Source organism: Oreochromis aureus, linkage group 23 (genome assembly GCF_013358895.1).
Source record: "Oreochromis aureus strain Israel breed Guangdong linkage group 23, ZZ_aureus, whole genome shotgun sequence".
NCBI lineage: Eukaryota > Metazoa > Chordata > Actinopteri > Cichliformes > Cichlidae > Oreochromis > Oreochromis aureus.
In genome coordinates this window covers 5,359,544-5,381,438 of record NC_052963.1, presented here as the reverse complement: position 1 = coordinate 5,381,438, position 21,895 = coordinate 5,359,544, and the positions used below count along the sequence as shown (strand labels likewise).

General features: G+C 41.1%; 1 protein-coding gene across 1 annotated transcript; it reads left to right on the top strand.

Moving 5' to 3' along the window:
* Positions 1 to 434: 434 nt before the first annotated feature.
* LOC116321020 (heparan-sulfate 6-O-sulfotransferase 3-B-like) lies at positions 435 to 21,557 on the top strand. The gene is made up of 2 exons (XM_031740765.2): positions 435 to 1,279; positions 20,069 to 21,557. The coding sequence occupies exons 1-2, from the start codon at positions 738 to 740 to the stop codon at positions 20,838 to 20,840; spliced, it is 1,314 nt and encodes a 437-aa protein (XP_031596625.1). The 5' UTR covers positions 435 to 737; the 3' UTR covers positions 20,841 to 21,557.
* The last annotated feature ends 338 nt before the right edge of the window (positions 21,558 to 21,895 follow it).

Below are 21,895 nucleotides of genomic sequence, written 5' to 3'. Positions count from 1 at the left end.
GTAATTAGTAATTTGTAATTTGACAGCGTGAATAACCTTCAAACCAAAATGATGCAGTGAAAAGTTTTATTTATTTATTGATTTACAAAAGCAATATTCAGAGTTAAAACAAGCTGAAAGAAACACCAACAACATTACACAAGAAAGCATTAATAAAGAATATGCAAAATATATTGCCTTGATATTTCTTTTATTTTTTAACTGCATATAGTCAAGCAATGTAGTCTAATTGGACCTTACCTCAATTGTTTCATGTTAGTTTAATATGGTAAAGCAATGTATTTTGAAAGTCTTGAGCGGAAGTTTCCCTCTTAGTTGTCTCGCTCTTGCTCCTGGCTCTACTCTTGGCTAAGATACCGATCAGCAGTTGGCAGGACAGCCAAGCCCTAACGTTCCGCGAGTGGGGATGCGTGGTTCCGATCTGAGTGCTCGGGAGCTGTTACTGAACGAGAGTTATGTCAGTACTTTGACACATTTAAGCTGAAATATGTTTGAACCTCTGAGGAAGCAGCTGGACTCAAAGTGACAGCCTTAAGTTTGAGAAGTGGAGCTGTCCTGGTGCAGGACGAGGCCGGTCAAAGCTTCCCTGCAGGAAGAGTTCTCACCTGCCGTCGGGACTTAGACTCCGGGCGATTACCCTGAGCTCAAAGTGCAGGATGAGACGGGGGGAGGAAAAGGACCCACTCGGACGTCACGCTACCGTTTGTGCCGACGGCGTGATTTAGGAGTTTTCCACCATGGAGGAGAAGTTCAATAGACTCATCTTCATCCCCATTGCGGCGGTGCTCTTCCTCATGATCGGCTATCAGTATGTGTGCCCCGCGGACAGCAACACCTGCTACTTCAGAAGTGACGAGAAGGGGCTCTTTCAGCGCTACTCTCCGGGGCTGGAGCTGGTTTACACGGAGCCGGAGGCGGACGAGGATCTCCCATCCAAAATCACATCCAGATTCAACTTCACGGAACGGGAGCTGGACCGGCGCGTCGACTTCAACATTCGCGGAGACGATGTCATGGTGTTCCTACACATACAGAAGACCGGCGGGACCACGTTTGGGCGGCACCTGGTCAAAAACATCCAACTGGAGCAGCCCTGCGACTGCATGGCCGGCCAGAGGAAATGCACCTGTCACCGGCCCGGGAAAGCCGAATCGTGGCTCTTCTCGCGGTTCTCCACGGGCTGGAGCTGCGGCTTGCATGCAGACTGGACCGAGCTCACGAGCTGCGTGCCTGTAGTGATGAACAAGAGGGACAAGAAGAACACCCCTAAGAGCAAAAGGTGAGGGCAGACCTGCTGGACAGGTGTGATCTCGTGTTTGTGAACGTGATTTGATTCACTTATTATTTCATCAGTGGATCCGTTTGCTCAGTTGTCATGGTCACGGTTATGGTTATTTCATTAATTCATTCATGTTTTAACTGCTTCTTAAACAGACAAATTCATTCAACCAGCTACCTCTTACTTGTATGTCAACCCACTGTATGTGCTACACATAGATGAGTGAGGCACACTATCACTCTTGAATCACTTATTCATTCTGTTAAGCCAAACAATGAAATAGAAATAAAGTCTGCTTATTCCTCTATTCATGTTCGCCATAGTCTTTCCGACTTATGTATGCAACAGGGCACTGATTGAGTGATTGATTTCTAATTTATTCACCCTCAGTTATTCAGATTGATTCACTCATTTATTTACTTTAAGCATTTGGCTCTCTTATCAGCTTAAGAATGAATAAATCAATGAAATAAATGAATTAATTTGAAAATGAAACTTAAAGACATCTTTAACCTCTCTTTCACACTCACTCACTCAATCAGTCAGTACAGGAGAACAAAAGAATGAGTGCATGCATTAAAAAGCCAGCCAGTCAGCTGTATTCTAATTCAATCATTCATTAAGTAGGTAAACAAAAGGGCAAATGGATACGTGACTAATCAGGCTAAACTAATGAGTGAGTGACTGAACAAGCAAATGTTAATAAGGTGGGTCTTTTACAGTTTGTTCATGTTTTAAGCAATTTATCGTCAAAACCTGACGATCCTTTATGTATTCACCTTGCATATTTTTCCTACACATTTTTTGACACTCTGCTAAATACTGAACTGAATGTGTGAGCTACAGTCTTGGAATGTGTGCAACCCTCTCAAATGGAAATACATCATATTTAACCCATAATCAAGACAATGGGTTTCCTTGGAAATGGTATGGCAGAAAATATTGCTCCACAATCTGTATTTATTTTTTTTAGGATTAATGTTGCTTTTACAAAAATACCAGTTAGGTGCACCTCCCTAATAAAACAAATTCTGGCTTTTGAACTGAGTGCGGTGATTGCACGCAGACAATCGTCCTTTAGCTCTGGGGGCATTCATGAGATTTAAAAAGAATTTCAAATTGTGATTAGTCCACTAGACAGTTTTCCACTTTGCCTCAGTTCATCTTGAATTAGTTTTAGCCCAGGGAATTTTGCACGAGTCAGGGGTGAATTACATTGAGAGAAAATGCTTTTCAGATGTGTTCCAGAGCCCATGCAGTGATTTCCATTAGAGAAAGATTTCTGTTTGTAATACAGTGCTATCAGGACAGGTTCTAGGTCTTTTTACCAAGATTTTTTAAGATAAATCTTTTAATGTTATGTGCCATATGTTAATAGTTAAAGTTAATAGGCCGGACTAAGATATGCATTGGGACAAATAATTATTTGATTCCTTGTTGAATTTGTAAGTTTGCTCAATTACAAAGAAATAAACTCTCTTCATGTTTATGGAGAGAGGCAGAATATCAGCCAAAAATGCAGAAAAAAACACATAAAATTAATATCATTGCATATCATTCAATAAAATAAGTGTTTGATCCCAAAGCAAAACATGACTTAGCACTTGGTGGAGAAATCCTTGTTGCCAAGGACAGCGGTAAGATGTTTCTTGTAGTTGTTCACCAGGTTAGCAAACATTTCAGGAAGGGTTTTGGACAACTTCAAAAAGTCTTTTAGTTGCTTGGCTGCTGTTTGGCAGCTTGAAGCTTCAGCTCAGCTGATGGAAGAAGGTTCTTGTCAAAGATTTCATGGTACTTGGCCATCTCCATTGGTCCATCAATCTGGTGAAGTCATCCTGCACCCTTAGCAGAAAAACAATTCCGTTCAATTCAGTTTTATTTATACCGCGCCAAATCACAGCAACAGTTGCCTCAATGTGCTTTATATTGTAAGGTAGACCCTACAATTATACATACAAAGAAAAACCCAACAATCATATGACCCCCTATGAGCAAGCACTTTGGCGACAGTGGGAAGGAAAAACTCCTTTTTAACAGGAAGTGATAGTATATGGTATCACAATGAGATATATGGTAAGGTGATATGTTAAATCACCAATCATCAATATGTTAAATCTATTCCAAACATTGCAGATTAATTTGATGCCAGAGAGCTCCGTTTTCTCTGGTGGGGAGGTTGGAATGGAAGAAATTGATTCTGTGTGCTTAATACACATAACAAGCTGAGGAGTATTGATTAACTGATTGACTGTTTTTTTTGTTTTTGAACATGTAATGATCTGTAATTGATTGATACTAATGTAATGTGGCCTTGAGGGTCTTTAATGGCAGCTATAAATAAAGTGTATTATTATTATTATTATTTTTATTTTATTTCTTTGTAAGTTGCAAACTTACAAATTCAGAAGGGGATCAAATAATTATTTTTCTCCCACTGTAGATCTGCTTTGCTTATCTTGAAGTGCCAAATCAACATTGTACGTCATGACACCAATTCTCCTTATTGGCATGTAATGCAGGGTGTAGGGCTGATAAAGCTGCAGTGTCAACATGAGCACCGCATTGCATGTCCACTCCAACACACTTGCAAACAGCTGAGCAGACAAGCCGCTTCCTCATCCGGAGGTTTGTTTCAATTTGCTGTAATTACAGGAGCAGCACAGCTAAGCTTAAGGTAGTAAATCACTTAAGAAGGGCACGGTCCTCTGAGGTGTTCCGGCTGCGTGTTGAAGCCAATTTGCTCTGCAATTGGTTGAGAGAGCAAATCTCCATATGTTACTGTGAGTGTTAAAGGGGCTAGACGAGGACGAGGAGTGCCTTCAAGAATCCTCCAAATCCATTAACTGCCCTCAGTGGCAGCCATCAGACTTAATTTAAGGCTTTGAAATAGTTTTGAGGAGTCACCTCAGAGCCAAATCAGTGCTATGAGTGAATCAACAACACTTCAGTCAACACTTGTCAACTCAATATAATAGCTCGAGAAAAATCAGCATTCATTAGCGTTGACATTCAGCTGGCTGGCGAGGTGACTTCATGTTTAAAGATGGAAACAAATCTGGTTTATGCAGCACTTTCTATTTAAAATAGTCATTTTATATTGTGTTGTGAGTAAAAGAAAACAGGAAGTGGTAGATGGGAGATCATGCTTCCACTCATGGCGATAATGACTGTAAAATTAACACTTGTGGGTGTCAATTATTCTGTGGCTCATATGCACCAGACAATCGCTGATATAGGACACCAAAGTACCTCGGGGGACGAGCTCACTGATAATGTGACATTGATCCATGCAGAGAACCACTCATTCTGCCATTCCACAGCAAGGTCAGAGGTCACTGCTGCTCCTGAGTGGCTTTTAGAAATCTGGCATCTTAATAAGGATCGAATCAGCGTCTGCTGTCTAATGGCATTCAGTGTGCTGCTGCAGTTTGCTGTGTGTATGTTCTAGAAGAAGGTATCAAATCAGAGCCAAATGCACCATGAGTCATAACTCAGCTTATACCCGTGAATTTGTTGGAAGAGTTGTGAGTCATAACTCACTTAACAGCCACAAATCTGTCACCCAAAGTTTTCATTTCCCGCAGCATAATGCTTGCTTGATTTTCTGTCCGCCACCTTTAGGAAGAAATATCGGGGAACCATTACGGAGCGCAGAGCGCCGTGGAAGAAAAGGAACAATTAAGGGAAGGCTTTCTGTCGTTTTAGATTAAAGCTGCTGAATTGCAGAGTCATCTCTATTGCCACCAGGTTTCATGTAGCTTTATCAGAACTGAAAGGCTCTTGTCTTGTCACTTCAGGCGATGCAGACCATTCACGATGGACTGTGACGCACACAGCAAAGGCAGCAGGAGAAATAGAACTGAGTCCATGTGTGTGTTTGCGTTTTTATAAAGACGTGTTACGACTCATCTTAATACAATATTTAATGCTACTCTGATCCATTCTGTAAGATCATCATGCCTTGCTAGATTTATTTGTATTTCAGCCTTGATCCCTATGCTCTAAAGAGAGGTTAAACAGTGTTAGAGCTGTTTTCCCAAATATCTATAATCCTCGCTGCTTTATACTATACCAAAGTTAGGGCATAATCATAAGTAGCAAAGCACTCAAAACGTTTTCCCTCGTCTGACTGCAAAAGAAAATCCAACTTAGTCAAAGCATGTTGATATTAAAGTCACAGATAGCGACGAGAGTGCAGACAGTCAGTGATCAAACATCCTGGGAATAGATGAAGCCCACTTTTATCTCAAGGCTACATCAAGCAGGATGTGATGTAGTTTGCAGACAGAGACAGAGCACAACACATAACATGTGGTAAAAAGTTTATATTTGATCATTTTCTGCTACTTTATATGTTTCAGAGACCGTATGACTTTATTAGCTTGATTTTTTTCATCAAGGTTAAGCTTGTACTTTTGTACCTTTTTGGCTTGTGCACCTGCCGTGTATAGTTGGAGGGTCTGTGCATAAGTATCATTTATCTGGAGCTGATCTCATCACATCCCAGATGAGGGGGCACATCCTGCTTTCATTGTTTAACTCCTGCTATTGCAGATGTAGATTAACCCACATCAGCTTGTTCTTCAATATCAATGCAGCTTGAGTGGTCATAACTCTTTTCTTAAGTTGTTATCACATTAAGTGAAGACATGCAATTCAAATTTGTAAAGCATCAGCTTGCTCTGTTATCAAAGTTTGTCAATGGAAGCTTTAAAAGGATGTTAGAAACAGGCTTAAAAGGAAAAAGGAAGGGAGAAAATGTAGAAAATCCAGAAACTGCCATTCTTCTAACAGCCGCTTCAGGCTAGTCAGTCCCCACAGACTTGCAAATAAGGTTTTGTATGTAGTTTGTTGCCTCTTTCCTGTGTTGCCCCTTTAAATTTCATTGAATTAAATTTTCCAGCGTTTAATGGCTTTAATTAAATTTAGACTTAAGCAAAGTCCTTGTAGAAGCAAGTCTTGCAACTTGGCAGCCATATGGAAATAGCTCTGGTTAAGCTTATAAGACTTGATGTTAAAATCCCTAAGAATAATCAGCACCGGTGTCTTGTGTTGTAAAGGTGGGAGGGGTAAAAAATTCACCACACATCATCACATGGGTACTGTCCTTCCTGGGTTTCTCATTAATAAGCCTACAAAACTTCAAGAGAGCATTACATTATTACTTGGCATCCTGGGTGTGCCCTCCTCTGATTTTACCCCTTACGTTGGATATCTTGTGGCCTAGTTAAGAGTCCTTCCTCTTCTTCCAAAGGTACTGCTGCTTCTTCACTCAGCAGGGTGTAACAGTGACTTGATGGTACAGTAAGTTGAAAAGCCCATCTTTGAACCCCCATGTTCTCCAGGAGTCTGGTTGTTGACGTGGCCACACACAAGTCTGCTGCATCCCACCTCTATAGGGAACACTTGAGTACACCAGCTACGTTGTTCTGCCTCTGCTGCTGTGTCTGTATATTTTAGCCTTTTGCATTTATGTGCTGCCCACTGCAGTCTCCTTTAGCTCTGTGTGCAGGGACCTCTACAAGATTCACCACAAGATCTGTGAGTAGTTGTAGCGATCTCTGGTGGAAATGAGTTTCTGCTCCGGATCTGCTCCTTTGTCTTTCAGTATCCAGGAGGGCAGCTTCCACTCTTGCAGATTGTTTTCATATAACACTTCTTCTTCTCACAAACAGGGTGATCTTTATAGGACTAGGCTTAGGGGGAGGGCATTGTGGGTACTTGTCCTTCCTTCCAGGATGACCATCAGTTGACTTAGGACCTCATTTTGCCTCCAGGTGTATCGCCCTTGACAATGGCAATTATATTTCTATAGCACATTTCATTATATATAAACTCAATGTGCTTAACACACAAGATAAAAACAAAAGAACCTGTGTAGGTTTACAATGGCCTAAGGCTGTGAGAATGGCAAAAATAAAACATGAAGAGAAAACACAGCTGTTAAGTGTAAGCCTGTGTGGGGAAAAAAGGTTTTGAGTCTTTTTTTGAATGTGTGCACAGATGTAATTGTTCTCAGGTCAACAGGAAGCTTGTTCCAAAGTACAGGAAGACAGTAACTGAAAACACCTGCAGCATGCTTGGATCTGATTCAAGGAAGATTTAAAAGATCTGCACCTGATGACTTGAGAGACACCATGTTTTTTTAGCCAATTAATGTAGTGAACGGTTCTTCTTCAGTCTGCTGGTTTAGGTTCTTCGATATGGTGAGAATAAGATAAGGCATGGATAAACTAACTTGGATAAGGCAGCTCGGATGATGAAGCTCATTTGACTTCCATCTCTCTCTATGTGAACCGATGGTGTTCACATTTTCCCATTTCGTCCAGTGGGCATTATTCTGGTTAAAAATGTTTTTCTGAAAAATCACACAGAAAGCAGTTTCCTTATAGACTGCCATTATAAATAAGGCATCAGTGAAGCTGCTGAGAGGACTCCTCCAGCTGCTACCAAGGTTGATTGTCTTTTTCAGTCCATCAACATTTCATAGACTGAAGGTTTGCATAATCTTCTATTATGTGATTTTCTATGACTTCGTCCAAGTGTAAACACAAGGGTGGGTCCAGCAGGTGAGTTCCTTTAATAATCATTGTTTTTAATCATTTTGATTATAGAACTGCTTTTGACTGTGGTGGGACAGCTTTCATATTAATAACAAATAAAATGGAATGTGGCAACTGTGTGAATGTGGCCCCTAAGGTAGAAACCAATGCATTTGATTACTTAACTACAGTTTTTTTTATCAAGTCATGTCATGCAAAGCGACTGGTTACTAGGCAAGAATGTATATGTCCACTGATGCTTCCCAGCTTTCTCTAACTGACTGCATAATAAAACATATTTTGGTCTCAGGGGATTTTGAAATGAGGTGAAGTGTGTCTAAAAATTCTTCGCTGTACCCTGAATGTGGAGAATATTTCAGGGCATGTTCACAATCTACACCTTGGCTGTGTCGAAATCAGTCTCTTTTCATGGTCACACAATTCAATGATGAAATATCTTCTCTACCTGGATTCATCTTATTAATGTACCTCGGGAATATTTTGCACATTTGCTGTGTGTTGTTGGTCCTGCTGGTATGTTCTGGATACAGAAGCACCATCTGTCTGCTTTTGAGCAGCACTTCATAGTCACCTTGAAGTCACCTCTCTCCTACACACACTGCCAGTGTGGAAACTAATAACACAAGCAAATACATAAACTACAGCAGGATATTAGAGAAACTTGACCATACCTGCACTGTAATAGGTGGAAATGTTTCATATCTGTAATTATCATTTTATTCTCTTTATGCTGCTGTCATTGTGGGTTGTTGACATATGGAAAGAGTGAGTGTGAATAAAAAAACAACTAAAATTAGAGAATGATCACTAATCAACTCCTCATTTTTAGGTGAATTGGCATAAAACACAGGTTCAGTGTTCAGCTATAGGGATGCATCATGCAAACAGGTTTTCTTGCTTGTAAGACCAGCAGTAAGCTGGTGACAGTGAATTTGATAACACACAACACAAACACTCCTTTCACAAAAGTAGACCATAATGAGAACTGTGATTGCCATTTCCCATTTTTTCCCCCATCCACCCCTGACTTAATCTAAGCAGCATACCCAGCTATCCTTAAGTCTCACAATTTCCCTCTTAACACGTAAAACTTACATGGCCACTTCAAGTAGTTTTTGATAGGCACACCACTGCCAAAGCCTCCTTCAGGGCTGTGCTCACAGTACGGGGCTATAGCATTCAGATCGCAGCGGGGTATGAAATTGCTGTAAGGCCACATGTCAGCCCTGCTTGAATTGCCGGGCAGCCTTGCTCGTCCTCCGCTGCTGGCCTCACACTGAGCAGTCAGAGAGTGTAACCTTACTACTGACCTCATTATTTCAGATTAAAACAAAGAATGGCCAGAACACAGATGAGCCAGAGTTTTAATTAGGATTCTATACACATATAATGTGGTCTTAGCTATTAATCTGGCAATGGCACCCTATTACTGATGGCCATAATGGCTTTAAAGGCTTTAAAATATGAAAAAACAAGAAACAGGAAGTTGACATGGTTTAGTAACCAAGAAGGAAAAAAGGTAAGACAGATTTGATCAAAATACTGAAATACTGTATTATTTATGGAAATAATAGTCTATTAGTAGAAATACATCTCTTGACATTAATCTTCCCTCACAGAGGCATTGACTCAGAAAGCCTTATGTGGAGATTTCAGAGAGGGGTGTGTATTATTGAGGTTTTCTTTCATTCTGAAGGGGGAGAGCTTAAATGTCTGTGGGCATAATACTGTCTTTTTACTATCAACCTTGCCTTTGACTGTAATTCAGTGTGTATGCTTACACATAAGGTCTTTTCAGGCTGCTGAAAACAACACAGCTGTTAAAAATCAGTGTGACAAATGCAAAAATAAAAAAGAACTCCAGGAGCCAGAAATCATAAAAACACTCCAAGTGGGTGTGGGATGCCTTTAAATTACAATTTGTAACTTTTTAAAGACAACAACGTTAATTACATCAGATGAATTTAAATAAAGTTCATAGTCAGTAAAATCTACTGCTTCTTTTAATTTCATACATACAATTTACATATCTGCTGGTATGACAGTAACTTATAGTGGCTAGTTTTTATGAGAAATATTCCTGTACATGTTATCTGCTTAACTTATTAACTTAAGGTTATTAATCTGAAGCCAAAAAAAACTTGGCATTGGCTGGTGTGACAATGCTAGTTTGTGCTACTGTTGTAGTACAATTTACAACAATGGGGGAAATAACTGTTAGGAATGCAAAGTCGGCAGGCAGCATTCCCAACAAGCGACTGAAGAGACAAACAATGAAAGTAAAGGATACTGTTGATTTAGTGTTTTAAACATTAGTGGGTAGTCTAGGCAAGCCAACCCTGGAAAGTTCAAGCATGACAATTCTATGATTTAATTTTAGACAATAGACGTCTGATGTATGTTTCTGATATTCGTGTAACGTTTGATACCTCTAAGACTATTATGTCTACTATCTTTTTTGTTGTCTTTTTTTTTTGTAATTCTGTGTGACTAATTTTAAAAAATTAAAAGTTAGCCACTTAAGTGGCATTATCTCATATGAAACTATAATCTGCCTAAATGTTACACTGTATCCTTGAAAGAGCAGAAAAATACCAGTCTGAAATGTAGAGTGTAGATTTTTGCACACCTCTGTATAGGAGACATTTCACAACTTCTAATTCGTCACTTGCTGTGGGTGGAAAAGTAGATGTACAGTACCTGACACCAGAGTTTTATTTTTAGGAAAGGGTAAACGTACAGGCCTTTTGGGAGATCCTATGCTGTAGCCAGATATTGTGATGTAGGCTGACAAGGGATAAAATCTCCACAGGTTTAGCACTGAGGGGTTTTTTTCCTTTGCAAATTCTTCCTATCCTTATACAGCTCTGACTAGCCTGTGGTGGTGGCAGACGAGGTATATGACACCAAGTGTTTGATGATGAGGTGTAGACGCTTGATGCGCTCAATCCAAGGTATGTGTTAGCGTATGTCTTTTCACACTCATGACACAACATATCCTCACCACATTCTTAGTGACGTCTGTCTGCATTCAAAATATCACATTTTGAATGACTTGTCAGAGGGTGATTTATGCCCTAGCCTGATATGCCAGTATCACCCGTTGCCTACTGGTGGTGGTCAGAGGGCCCGGTGGCGCCAGTGTACGGCAGCCTCGCCTCTGTCAGTGCGCCCCAGGTTGGCTGTGGCTACAACGTAGCTTGCCATCACCAGTGTGTGAATGTGTGTGTGAATGGGTGAATGACTGGATATGTAAAGCGCTTTGGGGTCCTTAGGGACTAGTAAAGCGCTATATAAATACAGGCCATTTACCATTTACCATTTAAAGGTGACCTCAATCACATGCTTTATGATTCAGGTCACATTTACAATATTTGTTTTTATTATTTTCTTTTCTTTTTACCGAACTGTTGACCTACTTATATTTACTCTGATTACTTATTATGCTTTATTATTTATACTTTATGTATGATTTATTTTTATTTATTCTTTTAAGTCTTTAACAGATCACTGATGCATTTGACATCTGATGAAAATCATGTATAACTGCCTTGAAAAACTACAACCTTATGGCCCCAGTATACGTGTAACATTGATTGCTTTGCTTGAGGAAAGTTACTTTGCCACAGCTATGTAGCGTTTACACCAGTGCTTAGGGTGTGGGTAACTGCAGCAGTATTCTCCTGAATGACAGGTAATAATAATAATCATAATAATGCATTGGATTTATATAGCGCTTTTCAAGGCACCCAAAGCGCTTTACAATGCCATTATTCATTCACGCTCACATTCACACACTGGTGGAGGCAAGCTACGGTTGTAGCCACAGCTGCCCTGGGGCAGACTGACAGAAGCGAGGCTGCCATATCGCGCCATCGGCCCCTCTGGTCAACACCAGTAGGCGGTAAGGGTAAAGTGTCTTGCCCAAGGACACAACAACCAGGACAGAGAGGCCGGGGATCGAACCGGCGACCTTCCGGTTACAGGTGCCCTTCCCAACCCCCTGAGCCACGGTCGCCCCGTGTCACTTCTCAGCCTGCACCTTATCTCAGAGAAGTAATTCTTGCTTCTCCATTTTCAACTGGAAAAAAAAATCGACATAAGTGTCAATCTTCCCCCCTTGAGCCTGGTTCTGCCGGAGCTTTCTTCCTGTGAAAAGGGAGTTTTTCCTTCCCACTGTCAGCAACTGCTTGTTTAGTAGTCTGGTTGTTGATTGATATCTAACCATAATAAGAGAGACACAGAGAGTTACACAAACAAGTATCTTTTACATAGTCATTTCTTTAGTGTGTAAATGTCTGGTTTAAATCCTTCTCCTAAAAAGTGCTGTAAAGAAATAGTGTTATAGTAGAAGGAAAAAAAGTAAAACTGTCCGAATTCTGAAAAAAAATCAAAGCTTTCACTGCACTGTTTAAGGCAGTGAGCAGTGTCCTGTATTTAATGAGAAATAAGAGATATTTCAGAGGATCTTGGTAATCTTCATACTCCTTCGGGGGATTAAGGGCAGTCGAAGGCAGACTTTATTGTGGGGGAGGTGGGTGGGGACTGGCTGTGTTTTGGTGTGTGTTTAGATTTTGTTCAAAGGAAAAAAATCAAAAGCAGGAAGTTTTTGTTAAAAAGGATAAAAATCGGTTAGATCTTTTGGTATAAGACAGACGAGCCAACATTAAACTGCTAAATTGTTTAGGGACTACACTTCAGATTTAGGGGCGACCCCCCTGAGCCACGGGGCGACCGTGGCTCAGGAGCGACGCCTCGCCTCTGTCAGTCTGCCCCAGGGCAGCTGTGGCTACAACCGTAGCTTGCCTCCACCAGTGTATGAATGTGAGCGTGAATGAATAATGGCATTGTAAAGCGCTTTGGGTGCCTTGAAAAGCGCTATATAAATCCAATCCATTATTATTATTTAGTCCTTTTTACTTCATTTAAGTATCCTTTTCAAGTGCAGTCTTCCTTTTATCCCAACTCTATGTACATGGACCGAGAGGACTAGCTGACACCTGACAAAGCTGCAAAGATTAAGATGTCAAAGTAAGGTTGAGGCTAAGACACTATAATGACTAAATCTGCACATGCCAGGTAAGTGTGCTGATGTCCCTGGTGCTATTCTTGACATGGTTGTGTCTAAAAAAGGAAAAAAAAAGAACCTTATGGAGAATAAAATCTGAAAGGCAGTCACCTTTATTTTTTTTTTCATAAATAGAGATTTCTGTTGCAAATATAAATTTATATTGAACTGTCGATTACTCAATTCAAATATAAGCGGCCTCCAGCTCTTCAGGTAGTCTATCACCCAGTTTTTAGCAAAACCACATCTTCACACCCGGCTTGCTTGGACACCGCATCTTTCTCTGTCCCCTTGTCTCCACACCACCATCCCTGAGGCTTTTTTTATTGCTGAAAATAGCTTTTGACCAAAATAGCTTCTCTGACCAATGAAGATCACAGTGCAGCACCGGTCTCCTTGCTCATCTCTTCTCTCCTCAAGCTCTCCCTCTAAATCTGTGTTCCGTATCAGTTATCAAGCAGTGGTACCTGCAGATACTCTCCACAACTGGGTAATGTTTCGGAGGGGAGAGTGCACTTCTGAGACACCATTTAGTGCTCAAAGAGAAGGTACTGTGTTGTAGTTTCTGTGTGTGCTGTGCTTGTTGGACGGTGAACCCGCTGTGCTGCAGATGGGGACACGGATCATTTTGCTTGTAATTGGGACACAAAGATTAAATTAGTACAGAAGAGTGAAAATGGATCCCGCTTGACCTCTTGGTCCAGAGCCTGATGAGATGAGATTTCTGTGGTCTCAGTTCATCTGAGCAGCTTCACTTGATCATCCTGATAATGTGCCCTTTACCTCTGCCCTCTGACATTCCACTTCTAGTTGTCTAATTGCCGGCCTCACTTACTTGTTTCTGGATTTGCGGATATCTGCTGTGTGGGGGGTTTTGTTGTTGTTGTTGTTGCTGTTTTTTTTAAACTCTTCTCATTTTTTCCATCTGCTCTTCTGTAACCTTCCATTCACCAAGAGCCAAATTGAGAAAGAATGACAGCTAAATGCAGCATTCGCTGCTGCAGACATTTAGCTTCATATAAAGGCTTATTCTGGCCTCATAAAAAAACAAAGGATTTTTTTTCCATGGGTGGGAATGGGGAATTTATTTATACAGTTTAACACTCAGGTTATCTGCTTCATTGGGGACAAGATTTTAATTAAATTGATGAATTAATGAAAGAAAAATATTTTCCACAACCTGTATTTGATGTTATTCTGACTGAACTACAAATACAAATTTACATTAATTTATTTGTATTAATAAATCTTAAACTTGGATAGACAAGGGCTGGGTGATCTTCTATGTAGCTGGATTGTGCTATCATACCAATCTGTGTTAGCTAGTAACTGATACCATACATCAGGGACAGGGTGGTGGATGGAATTAATGTGCACCAATTCATACACGTGCTATATCACCCAAATAGAAAAAGTAAATGCACAAAGAGGAGTTTATTTACAACTTCTAGCATGAAAAGAAAGGAAGTAGGTAATGCAATAATGAACTTACTTACTTAAATTACTTACTGACTAGTAACCACAAGTTACTATAAGCACTAATTACTAGTTGTTTCTTCTCTGTTTACTCAAATCATAAAATTGTAGGCAAATCAGTCATTTTTAGCTTTTGAAAATGACTTCTGGGAAGACAAAACTAAAATGTGGAAGACAGCAGGAGCATATGACTAAGGATGGCGGTGACTGAGGCAATTTGTAATTCCATGTTAGATCCCTTGGGGACACAGAAACACCTTTAAAATTGATCTGCTCCAACTGCGTAAGTTATCAACCCCCGGGCTTCAGGAGCGAAATTGTCCTGCCCTGTGCTTGTTTTAAGAGTCACTTCTTCTCCCATCTTGGCTGATAGAAATACCTCAGAAAGCGATACTTAATTCACAGCGTGTATTGGAACAGTACGAAGTTGAGCCGTAGCAAATACGAGGGCCTCAAATACAACATAACCCATTTTCAGGTTTTAAAAGAGAAAATAAACAAGATTGCTGTCGATCCACACAGCTTCTCTATGGGCTGGTTTTTCTGTGGCATAAAAAGCTTCCATCAAGGCTTTTATCATGAGTCTGATGGCGTCCTTGATGGTAGTGAGTGAATTAACAAGGCACATATCGATCTTTTGCTGTGAGTTTCCTCTGTAGCTTTTTGATGATGATTTAGAGAGTAAGAGAGAGACAATCAGGAAGAGAGATGGAGAGAGGGCAATCAATAGTGTTTTCAGGTTTGTTGTGTGGGGAAAGGTGACAGGCAGCGACGAGGACATTGACAAGGTGTCAGATTGATCGCCTGCAAAATACGACAAGCCGATTTAATTTTGTCTTCAGGACCAACATGCATGATCTCACACCCACTGTTGTGTGTTGGCAATGACTGAGCTATTATTTGACGGTAGCTTCAGGTAGCTTTGTTCAAACTTCTCTGAGGTTTGAATGAGCATCAGGTTTTGGCTCGATCGATCGAGAATCTGAAGACACTGAAAATGTTCAGGCCTTAAAGATTTGACACATGTGGAATTAACCAGGACTGATGGCAGACGATATCTGATATAAATGGGTGATAAAGAAGAGATCATGTTGGATAGAACTAACATGCAAAGGCAATGAGCATCACAGGAAAAGGTTGGAAAGCTAGAGTTTCTCAGCTCTGAATAGCAGATTATAGAATGTCAATTACTTGGCAAAAATAATCATTGGCAAAAATAATCATTGGCAAGACTATGTCAAGTTTAACTAATGTTAATGTTAAGTAATTGGTGCACCTAATGCTAATTGATAGGGGGTATCTACAAACATAGAGCCTGTAATCTCAGGTAGCAATCAAATAGCCACTAGAACAGTCATTGCATTTATAAAGAAGCTTTATTTAAAAACCATAAAAAAGAGACGCTCACCCTCGGGCACCCTCCCCGGGCCTGGCTCCAGGGCGGGACCCCAGTAACCCTATCCCTGGCAGGATGAACTGTTCTCTTGATGGTCTTCTGATAGGGGTTTTCTGAATCGCTCTCTGTCTGGTCCCTCACCCACGACCAATTTGCCATGGGAGACCCTACCAGGGGGCGAAAGCCCCCAGACAACACAGCCCCTGGGATTCCTGGGAGACACAAACCCCTCCACCACGATAAGGTAGTGATTTGCGGAGGGGCTACTCCGCAATTCGTTTCACATTTTCTTTTATGTGAAAAGAAAATGATCCCTTCACTCTGCAGGCCTCCAAACCTCTGCCATTGTTTTTGCCCTTTTCAGCTAATTATGTTGGTCCTTGGTCCTGTTCACTCTCTGTCCTGTCACAACTAGTGGACAGAAAACATTAGCTCATGAATGCCGGGAAACATTTATTCTAACAAATGAGTTTATATTTCCAAGTAGCCAAAACAAATTTACTTCAGCTTTCAACAAATCCTCTTTAACAAGACGTTCCATTTTAGAGTGAAATGTTTCTACTGAAAGCACTTTAGCCACTTCAGATTCAAAAGAACACTTCCTACAGTTGAGGTCATGGTTATTTTCTGCTTTCATAAACACCGTAAAATGCTCGATCAAAGTGAGAGTTTCTGTTTGCTGCTTGAGAAGACTCCAACTACACACCCAGTGAGGAATCATTCTTGACCTTCTTCGCGTGACCCCCGCCTCTGTCCCTGACACGAGTAAGCAGAGAGCTTTGACATTTACTGCTCTTTGTCAATAGGTCATGATGAAAGCACAGACGCACAAAGGCTGCTTTGCATGGACATTTATTGATCTGACTGTCTTGCGGTTAGCTGTACAGATAGATGATAGGCGCAGGAGGAGGAAAAGGCTGAGCTGTTTTCCAGGAAGTACAACAAAGGCTGTTTTTGTGAGGCACTCTTGTGTGCCCATCCATCTACTCCTGTCTGTTCAACTCGGTAAAGACGGCAGAGTAATTCACTTAGCTTGCACTGTGCATGGCTATTATCTCTGGATGGTGTGTCTGTCTGCGGGTGTTCTGCTGTGATATCATTACACCACTCACTTAAGTATATATCACAACTGATTGATATTGCTGTCTGGCAATAATTGCTAAATTGCTGACCTTTTAGGGCTGTTTGGCTGTGCAGTCTTTACTCTGTAGCACAAATGCTCTCTCAATTAACCACATTTTTTTCAGTTTAGCATTGAAGTTTAAGCTATTACAGCTGTACAGATGCTCTTTTTACATCCGGTATACATTAGATCCAACAGTCCAGCATTCTGTTAATACCGCGTCCTGGGATTCATGTTTTTCAAAAAATGTTGCCAAGAGATTCAAATGTCAAATTATTCAAATCAAAAGAATTCACTACAGCCTTTCTGGTGAGATAAACTACAAGATGTCTCTATCTTGTAGTTGGAGCCTGGTTCTGCTGGAGGTTTCTTCCTGTTAAAAGGGAGTTTAGTTTTTCTTTCCCCCTGTTGCCAACGTGCTTGCTCATAGGGGGTCATATGATTGTTGGGTTTTTCTCTGTATGTATTATTGTAGGGTCTACCTTACAATATAAGGTGCCTTGAGGCAACTGTTGTTGTGATTTGGCGCTGTATAAATAAAATTATATTGAACTGAATCCAGAGGTCCTGTGTCCATACCTCGACGAGTCAAAACTGTTTTCACAGCATTCGGGGAACCTAAACGATATTTGGCATCTGGTTTTAATGTTGTGTTGCATCACCCAAAGAAGCATTTAATGCTACAGTCAAACACTTATGTTTTTCTTTCACTAGCAAAATGAGATGAAATCCATCTCCTTTTTACTAATTTCTTTCATAACATCACTGCAGACAGCTCTCCTTTCATGATAGGTGTCCTTTTTTGATTTTCATTTTGTCCTTTGTAAAAATGTAATCAAAAGTATTTTTCTTAAAGGACAAAGACTAAAAATTTAAAAAATATGAAAGAGAAATTTACAAAAGCTCAGTAAAACAGGAATGAAATGTATAACGTCTTGAAAAGCAGGTGAAAGAAAAGCAAAATCAAGCAGAGAAGCTTAGAGCGAGAGGGCTTGAACAGTATAGAAAGCATAGAAGATATTAAGGACTGTGTAAAATCACAATATAAATAAAAGAAATCTGAGCTACTAATGATAGAAAAGCCACATACAGTAAACGATTACACTTTGCTACCCTTCCTAGATGGCAGCAAAAATCCAAGTTCGATAGGATAATTTTTATCATTGCAGTATACACTCATCGGTGGGATGGTGGTGTTATAGCAAGAAGGTCCTGGGATTGAATCCCTTCTGCTGGAAGTTTGCATGTAGTTTCATATCTGCACGGGGCTCTCTCCAGGTACTCTAGCTTCCCCCCAGAGTAGGTTTATTAATTCTAATTAATTGGCCTTAGGTATGAATCGTCTTTTCCTCTGTGATAGCTATCTGCGATTTTGAAATCTCAGAAGTTGTCGGCTGTCACTCAGGGTAGTTTTCAGTGTTTTGTTTTATAAAGAGGCTTCACAACAACTGTGAAGCATTTCAAGCCTGACCGATAAAAACTGTAACTCAAATTAAAGCACCATGTGAAATGTGCGTGTTCCAGCACTGCTTTTATTAGCACCAGCATACTAAACCCACCTTCAGCTAATCACGCAGTCGCACACATGCACACTCATATACTACACTATAGAAAGAAACACACAAGCCATAAGGGATTATTACACCTGCAGGGTAACAGTTGGTTCAAGAAAGGTACACCAACAAGTTATAAGACCAGTAGATGAGGAAATTTCTTTTTGCATCATGTGCTAAAACCATTCCTGCAAATAGGTTTAAAAGAGAATTTTCCAGTGCAGCATTGCTGGTAAGTGTCCTTGGACCTGAGCTGTGTATTTGACTGAAACCTCCCAGAAAGTAAAATTCAGCTGTGCGGAATGAAAGAAAGAAAATGTTCCGCTTTTTATTTTATTTAGGCCTTATGTCGGGCTTCTGCATGACACGGTAAGGTCATGGTGATCTGTGCACACAAGACGAACGTTTTCAATTTCTCCTTTATCTATGCTGTTTTCGTTTAGAAGAAGGAATAAAAAAAACTTTTTGAAAATGGCTGAATTTCTCCTGCCGATGACTCCCTCAGTCACCTTGCTGTTATGCTGGTCATCACTGAAATCAATAGATAAGAGCAGAAAGCTGTGTTTGTTTGCTGAAAGGCTTCCGTGCAGCTAGGTTACAGCAATTTTTGAAACGCTGTTAGAGGCAGATCAGAGACAGGAAAGGTGCTGGAGATGAAAAAACTCATTACTAGAGGCAGGAAGGAGCAAATTGGTGTGACAAAAACAAAAATAATTCCACATTTGCAGGATATTAAATGCTATGCGTGCTTGGTTTGTGTTTCTTTCAATGTCATTATTCTCTAACACCCTCAGACATACTCAGTGATGTTTTTCATTTAAACCCTAATCAGACTTTCAGTACACTCCATATACTTCCAGCGCTGTGGTATCTTTTTTCCGCTCATATTTCTTTTTTAACTGTGGCAGGATATGAGAAATTTGATGTATAGTTTCATCCTCCTTCGCTGTGCTGAAAATGTGACTTGCTGACACGTTTCTTCAACCTTAGTATCTTTCTCTGAGTACTGCCTGTACTCAATACCACGTGCTGTTGTAACTCAGTTGAAGTTTGAGGTTTTAAAAGAGAATGATAAAAAAATATCTATGTAATGGTTGAAAAAACATCATAAACTGTGAGCGGATCAGCTGAAATATGAATATTTATTTTTAAAAAAAACAACAAAAAGCCTGATTTGTGGTATTACGGGGAGTCAAGTTTATGACTTTTTTAGCTGGTAAACGTTCTTTTTTATTTTCCAGCTATGCTAATGTAAATATTGGCTTATTTTTACTCTTCTTTTTTTGTGCCAGTTAGGCTACGCCCACACATACACGGTCATTTTTGCCTGTAGTTTGCGTGAAAGACACCAACTCGTTTGCTAACACTCGATGCAGACTGGAAATGGAGACCTTTAAGACCTTCAAAGTAAAAGCTGGACCTTTTTAAACATGTTTGCTCCACGTTCACTAAGTGAACTTTATGTATATACAGAAATTAGTGTGGGTTGGGTACCTCCTCCTGTCTTATGTCCAATATTGTTGGGTCTTCACCTTGGAATTTATTTTTAAGCTAGTGCGATGTGCATGCCGAACACCTCGTCTAATGTGTCTCTTAATCTGTCTCTGCAGGAATTTCTACTACATCACTATGCTACGTGACCCTGTGTCACGCTACCTCAGTGAGTGGAAGCACGTGCAGCGTGGGGCTACCTGGAAAACCGCCCTTCACATGTGTGACGGCCGCCCTCCCACTCAGGACGAGCTTCCTGCCTGTTACAGTGGTGAAGACTGGACAGGGGTGCCCCTTCCTGACTTCATGAACTGCCCTTCGAACCTTGCTAACAACCGGCAAGTCCGCATGCTGGCAGACCTGAGCCTGGTGGGATGCTACAACATGTCGTCCATGAGCGAGCTGGAGAGAGGCCGCGTGTTGCTCGCAAGCGCCAAGTCCAACCTACGCAACATGGCCTTCTTTGGCCTGACGGAGTTTCAGCGCAAGACGCAGTATCTGTTTGAACGGACGTTTGGCCTGCGTTTCATCCGGCCCTTCACGCAGATCAACAGCACGCGAGCTGCTAGCGTGGGAATCAACGAGAAGGTGCGGTGGCGCATCGAAGGGCTCAACGCCCTCGATGTGGAGCTTTATGAGTATGCCAAGGAGCTGTTCCTGCGGCGCTACCAGTATAACCGCCAGAGGCAACACCAGGAGGAGCGGCTCAGGAGACGGCAGGAGAGGCAGCAGAGACAGCGGCTGCACAGGACCTATTTGGCTGAACTGTGGAGACTGGGAATAGGAGGAGGAAGAGGAGCAGAAGAGGCGGAAGAGGAGGAGGTGGAGGTGAAGGTGCTAGAGGAGGTAGCCACCACAGAGGACTATGGCAGCCAGGTCGTGCGGTGGTGAGGAGAACACGGGAACTGCAAACACCTCATCGGTGACTGACGGCTGGTTGATTCGTTGTGCTTTACTCCCTTCCCTCTGTCTCCCTCCGTCTCGCCTCTGCTGTGAATCTGCCAAAACCTCCTGCCCTCCCAGCCTCATAGCGCTTTGTCAGACTGCCGAATGGTGTCTTAACATTTATGATGGATGTATTTCTCATGGCGACATTTTGTATTTACATTTTTTTCTTATGGCTATTTTTGGCACTGCAGTTGTGAAATTGATTTATTTATTTGTTAGCAAGTGCTCTGAGTGTTCTCAAAGCAGCAAATATGTTTCTTAAACCATTGTTAGAAGAACTAAGTGAAAAACAAGTGTTTCATTAAGGAGGCCCATTTTAGTACATTTGAAACTGGTGACTGCCTTGTGGTGAAGGATCCTCAGTGTCATGTGTGTGATTTTGCGCTGTGTTGAGCAGTGAAATCTTGTAGTTAATCTGTGGTGTTTGGCTTTATAAGAATATCAAAGCACAAACCTGGCAATAGTCTGCAGTGTGTTTTCTTCTTTCCGACTGATTAAGCTGCAATATAAGAGAAACAGTCGGAGCAATTTCTCACAGGAAATGTGTTCAATAAAAATATGCAGCAGCCAGTGATGTTAATTTGTACCTGATGGACTCTCTGTTATGCATGTGTACATGCAAGTGTTCTTGCCTTGCTCCTTTTTTTCACAGCATGTTCTCACCATAAAAATCTGAAATCTTTCCTCGGTGTGCCAACTTCTTCCACAACCATGCACGCACAGATACAGTGACGCACGCTGATGAAGCTTTTTCTCAAGGAGAGGAGGAGAGCTGTAGGCCTGACAGACAGGCTGTCAGAGCCAATTTCAGTGCTCTTACATCACAGAGACAGAACATTGGTATTTCCACCATTAGGCCATTGATTATGGGGCTCTTTGCTTCCAGATTCATCATTTAAAGTTCAATTGACCATGACTCCAGCACAGCACAAAGTAACAAAAACCCAGCAGCTTGCTGAACACATTTTCCTCCCTAATTTGACAAACATGTTGCTCTG